The following is a 12,806-nucleotide window of genomic DNA, read 5'->3' on the forward strand; positions in this document are numbered from 1 at the left end:
CATAACATTACTGTAGTGGTTCCTATCCTTTTATGACTTCTTTCACAAGCCCCTTACATAGTACATACAATGTGATGAGCACTTCTAAATGCACTTTCCAGTTATCAATGTTCTGCTCCCAACAGCCCTATGAGATAGATAGTCATTATCATTGCGATCCTTATATACAAAGAAAACTGAGGAACACAGAGGCTGAATAAATCATTTAATGGAATTTGGTGGGAGAGTTGGGACTTGTGCCAGGCAATGTGCCTAGACAGTCGACATGTTTGGCCACAACACCAGTGTTATGTACCCTTTATCCATTTGTCCCTAGAATGCCAATCACCGGATGAGGTTCTGGTCTCTCATCTGTCCACAGGCCTTGATTGGCAAACAGTCGTCCACCACCCCATCCCATTCAGGGTATTTAACATGATATCCTCAATTATACTGACTGCAGTTTCCTTGTCTGAATTTTTATCACACATCAGTTTGCCCTTCAGAAATTAATGTGGTGCCTATCAGCACTAGCCTGAGTACATTTCTCTTTTATTTCATTTTTTCCTCAGTGTAGCAGGATGGAAGCCAAGTGTGTACATTAAAGCAGTAGTTCATTTTTACCCTAGCACTGACAGTGCTCACCTACAGAATGCATAACTTGATCTCATTCCTGTCATTGAAGCTAACAATTTTTTTTATGTTGTATAATTTTGTAACTTGCTACAGAGCTCTCCCTAACTCTTCTGTCATGCCCCTTCATGTTACAGACATCACATGATGGCTGTAAAAGCATAACAAAATTTTATACAATGATATGCGTGCTGAGGGAATAATTCAGCTTTCGAATTATACTAAACACATATTCAGTATTAGACCTCAAATTGTGGATTTCTCTTGAGAGAGTAAATATACAAACATAAACTTTCAGACCGTATCTAACTAATAATCTTGACCCTATTTAACTCATAATCTTTGCAGCAACCAGTTTAGGAAGCCAAGCCACAATCTAACTTAGCAGCCGAGAGATTTGACGTTGTCAATGACGGCCATCTTCCTTAATTTTTTTTTTACCCTTCTTCCAACTCAGGACCAACCAAAGAAAGTCAAATACTTTTCTCAAGCCATTTCCATTGGATACCCCGTTTTGAGTTATTCAGCCTTCAGTTTCTCCATGCCTACAACCCCAATCAGTTTATACCTGAAACTCCTATTTGTCACCAGAGGGCTATTGTGTGCTTGTATTTGAATTTCTGACAAATTTAAGTGATGGTGGCTGACTCCCTTTCTGTATCTATCCCCGAGTAAGTAGCCTCTGTTGGTCATTTGTATAGTTGTATTTATTTCCACACCCTCAAGAGAAATCAATCGCCTCTTGTTCTAGTTGCTAGAAACATGATTGGAAAACGAGGGACTAATACACCAGTGTTGTCCATAAAGTTTTGTTACAGTGTTGATATTATAGCATCTAGATGATTGGAGGGTTTTTAGATTTGTGTGTAAGTGGTCTTAGAAATATGTTTTATCATTGCCTTACCGTATTTTTGCCTGCTGTTACTTGTAATTTGATGTATTTGCCTTCGGAGTAGGATTTTTAAAAATCAGGGAAACTGAGGATATTAAGGAGAGTTTTATTTTAAAGATAGGACAATTGTACATTTTTCCAAGTCTATAAAAACTCTCAGAGTAAAAATTTCTTCATGTCTGTCATACCAGCAGACAGATTATTTATAGTTTGGAAAAGAAAAAGTTCACTTCCTGACAAACTGAGGCAGAGGTGGTGGGACCTTAATATCTTGGCCTTTCTCCAGCTTCTTTTCACAATCCACAAGGTAGTTGACTCCATCGATGACTATCTGAACAAGCTCAACCTTTGATAGTAAAAAAAAAAAAAAAAAAAAAAGATTAATTTGCATAGAAGACATATGCAAGGCATTAATAAGAACAATACTGGGAGAAGTAAGAAATTGCCATGTTAGGTGGACTTTATAACAATTTCTTCTTTCTTAGTATTTCCCTAAAGTATTGTGGAGGGGAGGGTTGCTCTCATTTTTAGATTGAGTTACTTTTTTGAGAACTTTTTAAATATATGAAAACCATTAGTGCACATGTCAAACACTCCCCCCACCCAACCAGTCTCTGCTACAAGTTTATCTAAAAGTAAAATTACAGGAGCGCCTGGGTGGCTCAGTTGGTTGAGCATCTGCCTTTGGCTCAGGTCATGATCTCAGGGTCCTGGAATCTAGTTCTGCGTTGGGCTCCCTACTTGGCAGAGAGTCTGCTTGTCTCTCTCCCTCTGCCCCTTCCCCTGCTTGCATGCTCTAATAAATCTTAAAAAAAAAGTAAAATTACAGTGACACCTTTGTTTTGTTCTTTGACCTGGATCTCTCTTAAGACCTGCCACTGAGCTATCTGAGCACTATAGCTGAGATAGTATCTGAACTATCATTTACACAGTGGCTAGCTTTCTGAAAAATTACTTAAAAGCAAATGTTTGGGGGCAATTAAATCAGGTTTTCACTGTACCAGGCAAGTTTGCTACTTAAAGGAAACTGAATTATATTAGGATTAACCTTTAAAAATTCCTGCTTTAAAAAAAAAAGGGGGCGCCTGGGTGGCTCAGTTGGTTGGGCGGCTGCCTTCGGCTCAGGTCATGATCCCAGGGTCCTAGGATCGAGCCCTGCATCGGGCTCCCTGCTCTGTGGGAAGCCTGCGTCTCCCTCTCCCGCTCCCCCTGCTTATGTTCCCTCTCTCGCTGTGTCTCTGTCAAATAAATAAATAAAATCTTTAAAAAATAAATAAATAAAAATAAAAATAAAAAAATTAGAACTTTGATTTACAAATACGGTTTTTCATTAGAGTACATCTACCTATGAATTTTTTTCTTGGGATCCTCTTCCTAATCAATTGCACTGCTCCTAAAGAGATGCAAACTAAGATAGTAAGCAATTTCTTAATTCCAGACAGCATTAAAATGCTTGATAACTCAAGGATGGAGGGGATTATTATTTGTTACAGCTGAACATACCTTAGGCATGACTGAGTCTAGTCCCCTCCCCACTTTTCATGCATAAGGAAACTGAGACCCCAAGAGAGGGTTAGGTCAGAAAGCTAGTCATCACTAATGAGACACCTAGTTTTTACTTATCCAATTTGAACCTATCCTTGTGTTCATAATGGTGTGGTGAGATGGTTCTCTCATTCACTGCCAAAGGGACTCTATCTTGATATAAATCTTCTGGTAAGTTATAAGTAAGGTCCCCTCATCTTTAACCCAGGAATTCTCTTCCTAAAAATATATCCTAACTAAATAATCAGAGTTGTGATTAAAGTTATGTGTAGAGATGGTTACAGAATTATGTATAGATATGGTCAAGTAAAATAACAAATCAGATATTAAAATAGATAATGGAGTATCTTTACTATGCTGTCATTAAAAATTATGTTTTTGAAGAATAAATATTGTAAGAATAAGCTGATAGAATACATTGGAAAAATATATGATTATATTTTGTTTTTAAAAAAGAGGTATTTGGCTGCCTGGGTGGCTCAGTCGTTAAGCGTCTGCCTTTGGCTCAGGTCATGATCCCGGGGTCCTGGGATCGAGCCCCCCATCTGGCTCCCTGCTCCACGGGAAGCCTGCTTCTCCCTCTCCCACTCCCCCTGCTTGTGTTCCCTCTCTTGCTGTCTCTCTGTCAAATAAATAAATTTTTTTTTAAAGAGGTTTTTGAATAATTGTAAAAATGGAAGGCATGCCTTCTGCTTGGAGAGCCCCAGGGCAGTCCCAGCACCAAGGGCCCAAGGACTGCCCCCCCCCCCCGAGCCATAGGTGCAGCCATCCCGTCACCAGGTACACAAAGTCTACACATGGGACAACCATACCTAAGACCATTCTTTCAAGTTCAGGAGAAGTAGCTGTTCTGCCCAATTCATAGAAAAAGACAAAGTCAACAAAATCAGGAGACAGAGGAATATGCTCCAAACAAAAGAGTAGGATAAAACCTCAGAAAAAGAACTGAACTAAACACTTTTATTCAACATAGTACTGGACGTCCTAGCCATAGCAATCAGACAAGGAAAAAAAACATCCAAATTGGTAAGGAAGAAGTAAAACTGTCACTATTGCAGATGACATGATACTATACATACAAAACCCAAAAGTTCCCATCGAAAAAAACCCCATAAAAACAGGAAGAAAGTATCAGAATACATGAACTCAGTGAAGTTGCAGGATACAATACCAACATACAGAAATCTGTTGCATTTTTATATAGTAACAAGGAAGCAGAGGGAAGCAGAGAGAGATATTAAAACAATTCCACTTACAAGTGCACCAAAAAGAAAACAACACCTAGGAATAAATTTAACCAAGGAGGTGAAAGACCTATCCTCTGAGAACTAGAAGTCACTGATGAAAGAAATTTGAAGATGACACAAACAAATGGAAAAATATACCATGCCCACGGACTGGAAGAATGAAGATCGTTGGAATGTCCATACTGCTCAAAGCAATCTACAGATTCAGTGCAATCCCTATCAAAACAGCACTAGCATTTTCCACCAAACTAGAATTTTGGAATTTCCATGAAACCAAAAAAGACCTCGAACAGCCAAGGCAACCTTGAGAGAGAAGAACAAAGCTGGAGGTATCACAAGCCCAGATTTCAAGATGTACTGCAAGGCTATAGTAATCAAAAGAGTATGGTACCAGCACAGAGAGAGACCTAGAGATCCATGGAACAGGACAGAGAGCTCAGAAATGAACCCATGATCCTCTGGTCAGTTAATCGACAGCAAAGGGAGCAAGAGTATACAGTGGGGGAAAGACCGTCTTTTCAGTAAATGGTGCTGGGGAAACCGGACCACTTTCTTATACCACAAAAATGAACTCAAGATGGATTAAAGAGCTACATGTGAGGCATGGAACCAAAAAAACTCCTCAGAGAAAACCTAGGCAGTAAACCCTTGGACACTGGCCTCAGCAACATACTTATGGATAGCTCTCCTCTGTAAAACAAAAGCAGTAACACACCTTTGGGACTATTCCAAAATAATGAAACAACACATCATCTGATTATAACATAGGCAAAGCTCCTGAATAGACATTTTCTTCAACAAGACATACAGATGGCCACCAGACACCTAAGAACATGCTCCACATCACTATCAGCAGGGAAATACAAACCAAAACCACAAGATAGCACCGTGCACCTGTCAGAATGGCCAATATCACAAGGACAAGATGTGACAGATGTTGGTGAGGATTCAGTGGAAAAGGAGCCATCATGTGCTGCTGGTGGCAATGTAAACTGGTGCAGCCACTGTGGAAAATACCAGGGAAGTTCCTCATAAAATTAAAAACAGAACTACCATACGATCCAGTAATTTCATTACTGGTATTTACCCAAAGAAAACAAAAAACACTAATTTGAAGAGTTACATCCACCCCTACGTTTTTTGCAGCATTATTTAAAATAGCCAAGATGACGTGTCCGTCAATAGATGAACAGATAAAGATGTGACATATGTATAGATTCCATTGTATATATGTGTGTATGTATATCACTCAGCCATGAAAAGGATTGAAATGTTGCCATTTGTGACAACATAGGTAGACCTAGAGGGCATTCTAAGTGAAATAAGTCTGAAAGACAAGTATCATATGATTTCACTTATATGTGTAGTCTAAAAACCAAAAAACAGAAACCAGACCATAAATACAGAGAACAAACTAGTGGATGCCAGATGCAAAAATGGGTGAAGGGCAATGGGAGGTATAGGCTTCCAGTTATGGAATGAATAAGTGACAAGGATGAAAGGGAATATGGTCAATGTTATTGTAATAGCACTTTATGGTGACAGATGGTATCTACATTTGTGGTGAGGATAGCATAGCACATGGAGTTGTCAAATCAGCCTCACCCAGAGCAAAGCTTATGATTGACCTAATACACTAAAGAGAGTCACTGTTTTCCTGAATAAGAGCTGTGAACTCATGAATAAATTTGTTCATGTGAATAAAACTATACAAAATGTAAGTTTTACATAATAAAACAATCATTTAAAAAATGGAAGGCAATACAGAAAGAATGTTTACAATGGTTTTCTTAGGGTTAATTTAAATAAGTAGTGTTATTTTTTAATACTTTTTGGCATTTTTCTAGCTTTTATAATGGTCACCTATTAACTTACAGTTAGGCTTTAAAAAAAAATTTTTTTTAACTGCCTTGCTTTCCAGGATTAAAAATCTAGTTAACATTAGAAGCAGACAGGCTTATGCTCCAGATCTTCTTTATTCACTACACCACATATTACTCAGTAAATTTCAGAAATTGTATTTAGAGCTACTTCTTCCTCAAGTACTTTACCAGAGGTGGAAGCACACAAGCTGATTTGAGTGTTTCCTCCTTCCCTTTTCTCAGTTTATTGGTAGGGATACACCCATAGGCAGTGAAATATTTGAAAACTACCAAGGAAGAAGAAAGGGCATCAATAATGCAAAGATTTAATAACCAGCCACTGAGTTACTAAGATTTGTACGTTATAAGAAAAAGAGGCTTTTCAATTAATAATGGGCATAATACATTCAATGGGACCATATCCAGATAAATTGGTATGACTTACTGGGATCAGTACTGGCTTAGGATTCAGCTGCATGTTCCTTAAGTGGGCTCTTTATGCTCCGTCTCATGCATCACTCCAGGCCTACCTATAGTTTATGAATGCTGTTCCTCCTATGTGTTCACAGAATCCTAAAGATTATTTCGTGAGCACAATCTTTTATATACCTAGTGCATACATTATATGCCATCTTTAGCTTGAAAACATAAAATTTTATAAACTATCAAGTATCTAAAAATGCTAAAAGTGAAGCATGGCTTTCACCAAAGGAAATTCAGAATCAAGAGAAAATTCCACTCTTACCACCCTCAGAGAGCACACACGTTCTCTGACATCACGGTGATAAAATTCTGCTGTCCTTTGGCTTAAGAGAGCTCCCGTTGCTGAAATGATTGCTGGAATACCTCTCGGGCGAGGTGCTGACAACAGTCCCACCGTGAACTCCTTTACTTGCCTGTATGTTCTCAGCTTACCTTGTGCTTCCTTTCATGCGATTATTTCCCATGGAGGGCTAGTACTACAGAATGAAACACTAACCGGACTCAGGACTCAGTGGGGAAAGACGAGGTCTCGACTTTTGTGAATAAGGCAAGGCTGTGGAGGGTGCTTCTCCATTCCCTTTTTCTCTTAGGCTAGTAGGGTTAACTGCTGTTTGGAAAGTGAGAGAGATGGTACCTCTGATCGCCCAATGCGGTCTGTGTTGGAAATATCGTACACATCCGCCACTGCTGCTGTGTCCACACCACCCGTGCCACGCTTCTGGAGTCTCAGGTTTTCCAGGATCTTGGGGAAGCGTGGATCCTGGGACAAGGGACAGTACTTAGTGTCAGAAGAAGCAAAACTGATTCACGATCATTATTGGCACATGGACTTAGTAAGATGTGTAATGAGAGACAGTAACTGTTAATATTTATGAAGCATATACTTACTGTGTACCAGGGCACTATGCTAGAACTTTTAAACCTCACAGCAACCTCATGAAGTAGGTACTGCTTTCATTCTCATTTCACAGATGAGGAAACTGAGGCTCAGAGGAATAGAACTGGTGAGGGTCACACAGCTAAAAGGTAGCAGAGCTGTTACTAACTTCTATACCATTTTTGGCATTTGGATGCCAGCTTTGGTGAGTTGATTATTCATCTGTATAATAGTTTCACTGATAGAATTAAAATCATGAAGTTAAATCACATCAAATTTTCTTAACATTGGAATAATTTTCATTCTGTTTTTGGTACGAAGCACATTTTCTAAAATGGTTTTCAAGTATTTGATTTGCTTGTGCTGTGGCAGAAAGTACTGGATGCCTACCAGAATTCTTTTTCCTCCTCATCCACAGATAGAGCTGAGAACGTGACCACTGGCTAAGTTCTTGCAAATGGAACGAACATAAGTGATGTGTACACTTCCAGGCCTAGACTTGAAATCTTCACATGGTCACACCTGCATCCTCTCTCCCCTTCCCACAAGCTGCAACATGGGGCCTGACCGTGACCATGGAGAGGGGACATGTCCTAAGACAGTGGTCCTCCCCATGCAGTTCCCTGACCAGCAGCCCCAAGTCACCTGGAAATTTGTTAAAAATGCAAATTCTGCAGGTGGGCCAAGCAGTCTGTTTTGACAAGCCTCCAGGTAATTGTGATGCAGGCTCAAGTGGGAGAACCCTCTACACTGAGAGACACAGAGATGGAAGGAACTCCATGGAGCAGGGCAGAGCAGCCCACCTGACCCTCCTGACTTGTAGGGAGAAGGAGAATTTAAACTTCTTGTTCTTGAAGCCATGCCTCTTTCTTACAGCCCTTAACCTTTTATCCTAAATAATACAAGTGTCTTTTGAGGCAAACTTAACCCTTTCTTGTTATTTCCTATTACAGGTGCAGAAAGTAAGGAAGGGTTATGGAATGATGGCGATTTCTCCCTCCACAAAGAAGTCACAGCTGACCTTTTCCTGGTGGAACTCAACAGGGCTGTTGGCTTCATAACATTACCTTGCTGAGCTTTGGGATCCTAACGTGGACACCAGCCCGTAAGCCTGTGCCAAGGTTCGAAGGGCAGGTCAGAATGTATCCTAGTCGCTCATTCCACATGAACTCCCAGCCTCGCGCTTGGATTAAGCGTTCCACCTACAACAGTGAACAAATGGAGTTCTTAGATATCCATTCACTCGGTACATCCGCAACACCAGGGAGAGACATGTGTACTGTATGTTTGCCATGAATAAAATCTAGGCAAATTTGTATTACTTCCTTAATGGAAAAGGATACTACTATACAAATATTAAAATGATCCAATTAAATTAGATGAAGCATGTAAAGCACTGAATGCAGTACCTAGCACATACTAAACATTCAATGAATGTCAGTTGCTGTTCATTATTTTTCGTGGGAGAATAATAGGAGAATATAGGAATTCTCAGCAGGTAAGGCTGTGGTCAGGTTACTTTATGAACAGTTACATCCTATACTGTCTCTATGCTTAGAATCGCCAAGAGCACTTTTAAAGAAATTGGAATATAATTAATGATCCACAGACTTCCCTAAACCATTCTGGACTGGGAAGGGAAGCATAGGAACTTACTAGTAATTTAAAAAAAAAAAAAAGTCACCTATTTTTTGAAGCACTACCCTGGTAGCCCCACCCTCAAAGAGTGCCATGATCCCTAGAAAAAATTAGCCTCATCTTGGAAGTCACCGTAGTGTCTTCTGTTAAGAATGAAGAAGTGTTTTCATTTTAATGAATATTAAGAAATCTCTGGTAACATCTTACTTCTTTTAGTCCCCGACAGAATCGCTCAAATACTCTTTTCATATTGCCTCCTTTTTCCATAGAGATTACCCTGGTGTGGTCTTCCTCATTAATCCAGATGAGAAATGTCTTGTCATAATTATGCCTAATGAAAGGAGAAATATGGTGTTGCGTGTTAAATACATTTGTTTCAACACATGAAAATTCCCTTTACCGCTGTAGCTTGTTTCATTTCACCTTCCTCATTTCCTAGAAGGCCCTAAGTTTTTCATTGTGACTGAACAAGTACTACAGAATAATGTTAGCATGACAGAATGATGAATAAGACCAACTCCAATGCTTAAAGATGTCATGTTTTTGCCCAACAAGAATATCATCTTCCCTAGTCCTTGGACAAGGAGGGCAATAATTCAACTATGGATAACATTTGGCTTCGACACTAACAAGAGTGTTCTCCTACAATAAGCTCAACCAAAATCTTGTGGCACTTCAAGGGAGTTTTCTACCTGCAGCCCCAGATGTTTGGGGTGCAGAAGATTTCACACATGTTTGCTGCATAGATCCTGCCTGTCCACACACACGGAGCAACTGCTCATGAACACACTTAGCGCAGCTCCTTTGGAGAGTGTCAAAATAACCTACCAAAGTACAGGAATCAAAGTGGACTGAGGACTTTGGCCAAGATAAAATACATGTATACTCGATATCCGTTCTTCCTTGTAGGGTTTTGCTTAAGTCCTCAATATTTTTCATTTTCTGCTCTTTTGTTTTAATGTCATGAAACATTCTCTGTGAGGTCAAATAACATGAAGCTAATTTTTCTTAAAAATAGTCTTTTTTCTCATGCATAATTCATGCAAACTAGCAAACATTCTTACACATCTTAAGAAACATCACAATACTTTGGAATCACACACACATACACACACACACACAATTTCTACAATCTCTCTCCCCTCCATTTAACTCAAGCCGGGCATGCTGTCAACTGCAGGTCACAGCAACTTCAGGTTAGGACAAGCAGGTGATCTGAAGGAAATCCTCTGCACACACTGCAAATGTGAAAATGCTATGTCCATACCAGATTCCCCTGGCATCTGGCCAGTCACGGGCCATCCCAGCACATGTTAGTAAAGGGGATACTGGCTTATCAAATAGAAAGTGGTCCTGCAGGGCGAAAGGGACAAAGCAGAAAGGAGAAAATGATGAGATCAGACACACCTACACATGCCCGGTCTGTCAGCCTTGGCTGCCCACTGGAACAACATGGGGGCTTTCAAAAAAATACAAATGCCCAGTTCCTGCCCCCCCAGAGATTCTGTCCTAATTGTTATGGGGTGTGGCCTGGACAGTGGGATTTTTTAAAGCTCTTCAGGTGATTCTAGTGTACAGCTAAGGCTGAAAACCACTGGTTTAGCCCAGATGGAAATACTTCATCACTATGGATTATGTCTACCCACCCGCACCAGTGACAGAGCGGGCAGTGAGTGAGGGACGCGCTCCGGGAAAGTCGTATACACAGCCACTATTCTCTATGTGGCCGGCATTATCGGGGCTTTTATTAGTATTCTTCCTTTCAATAAAAAGTATTGGAGATGTAAAATAATGGTTTACAAATAGAAATATCTACCATTAATTCAATGCTCGCTATGTGCCAGGCTCTATGCTATGTGCTTTTATTTTCCTGAATCCTCACAATACCATGAGGCAAATATAATCATTTTATTTTATGAGTGAGGAAAACAGATTCAGAGTGAGAAAACAACCTACCCAGGATCACACAGCTAGGAAGTGACAGAGCCTAGATTCAAACCTAGACCTGTGCGACTCCCAAGCTTGTGCCTTAAACTACAGTATCCTACTCTTCCTATCAAAATCACTGTCAAGAGACTGATGTGTATACAGTAAGACTGTGTGTATACAGTAAGAACATGAATCTGGCTACCATGTATTCAAATTTGATTACGTTGAGGTAAGAAAAGATATGGAGAGGGAAGGCCTTCTACGGTCTGAGTGGAAGGGGTGGGAGACATTAGCCAGAGCGGACTTGGTGGCCTTATGCTGGAAACCACCAGTGGCTGCTGGAGGCCGAGGAGGGCTTATTCTCTAACAGAGCAGGCAGAGGGTTGGCCTGCCGGCTGCAGAGACCAGGAGACTGAGGCCCATAGAGACTACAAAGCTAGCTCGTCTAGTTTGGCAGTGGGGCATATTTTGTGGCATTACATCTTCTGAAACGACAGATACTTTGCTTCTGCTTTTCTTCAGAGTTAAAGTAAAAGTTACTTTTGAAACTGCTATCCCTTTTTAGCTATGCTACAGGGAAAATAAGTAGAAGGACTTGAGTTTTGTCTCCCCTAGTGTTAGAGGGAAGCTGTCGAGGACTCATGGAGGCAGGAGAAATCCCAGAGCGGCCCCAATGGGACTCAGGGCAGACCTTCCACCTCGGTAACTTCCTTTCCAGATTTTCCTAGCTTCCAGGACTTTCTTTGGGAATGGCAATGGAGACCATTCTCAACAAGCAAAGGGATCTTCCATTTAACCTCCACCCATGGATCCCCAACCCCCCAGCTCCATAGTGGAGTTTCCTCTGCAGATTTTAACCACAGACCATTTCTGTGGCTTGACCTAAAGTGTTAAGGCCTCATTTTCCTTCCTTATGCTGAACAGGATGAAGTCCAGCAAGCTCCGCATGAGGCCTCACGGTGCCCATGAGGGCTTTGGGCACAGCCCCACCCCAGGCAGGGCCAGATGGTTCAAGGGCCACTCACGTCTATGAGCTGTTGCTGGTCCTGCTCGGTCATCTCAGACAGCTTGTAGTAGCGGCCTTCCAGGTCCCCTTTGAGGCCCTGCAGGGCCATGATGGCCACGTTCTCCACCTCCCGTCGCTCAGCCCGGGTGCAGGCAGGCGGCAGGCTCAGCCCGCGGATGCTGCGGCCTGTGCGTACCCGAGAGGACAGCACGTAGCGCTCGTCAAACTGCCCCTGCGTGATCTGCCGGAGCAGAGGGCGCCCAGGGTGAGCACGGCCAGCTGCGGACTACAGTCCCGCCATGACCACCGTGGTTCCAGCCCACTGACCTGCAGCACCCCCGACGGGGGGCCCTCAGACCCTGTGCACAACATGCTGGACACATGTTGGAATTACAGGGTGGGGGTCGCATAGATACGGGGCCGAGCTACTTTATGCAGTGCCATCCGGAATCCTTTACCCCACTAGGTGCGGGGTAAAAAAAAAGGAACTGCTTTAGGAAAGGCTTATAGCTCTCACTGGCCAACACCACCCTACTGGTCCTGATTAAAGAAAAGAAAGACTTGGGGACCTTTCTGACCTCCTTGCCCCTGCAGGGGGTGTGCTCTGCCAGGGCCATTCCAGAGCTTGCAGAGGGCATCTGAGCCCGGCTGAGTCAGCCTCCTCGCAGGTGCCCCTCATTTCAGGCTCTGGAGTGCCAGCTTCCTGGGAAAGCAC

General features: G+C 41.8%; 1 protein-coding gene across 3 annotated transcripts in view; it reads right to left on the minus strand.

Moving 5' to 3' along the window:
• Positions 1–1,596: 1,596 nt before the first annotated feature.
• CKMT2 (creatine kinase, mitochondrial 2) overlaps positions 1,597–12,806 on the minus strand; it is a 31,075-nt gene continuing 19,865 nt past the window's right edge. For all 3 annotated transcript variants that reach the window (XM_036067194.2, XM_078067108.1, XM_078067109.1), the window contains 6 exons: positions 12,111–12,332; positions 10,424–10,509; positions 9,364–9,487; positions 8,586–8,720; positions 7,276–7,401; positions 1,597–1,850 (listed from right to left, as the gene is read on the minus strand). In XM_036067194.2, coding sequence (XP_035923087.1) covers positions 1,731–1,850; positions 7,276–7,401; positions 8,586–8,720; positions 9,364–9,487; positions 10,424–10,509; positions 12,111–12,332 — 813 coding nt within the window. In that variant the 3' untranslated portion in view covers positions 1,597–1,730. The remainder of the gene's footprint in view (positions 1,851–7,275; positions 7,402–8,585; positions 8,721–9,363; positions 9,488–10,423; positions 10,510–12,110; positions 12,333–12,806) is intronic.

The sequence above is a fragment of the Halichoerus grypus genome, chromosome 2 (assembly GCF_964656455.1).
Source record: "Halichoerus grypus chromosome 2, mHalGry1.hap1.1, whole genome shotgun sequence".
NCBI lineage: Eukaryota > Metazoa > Chordata > Mammalia > Carnivora > Phocidae > Halichoerus > Halichoerus grypus.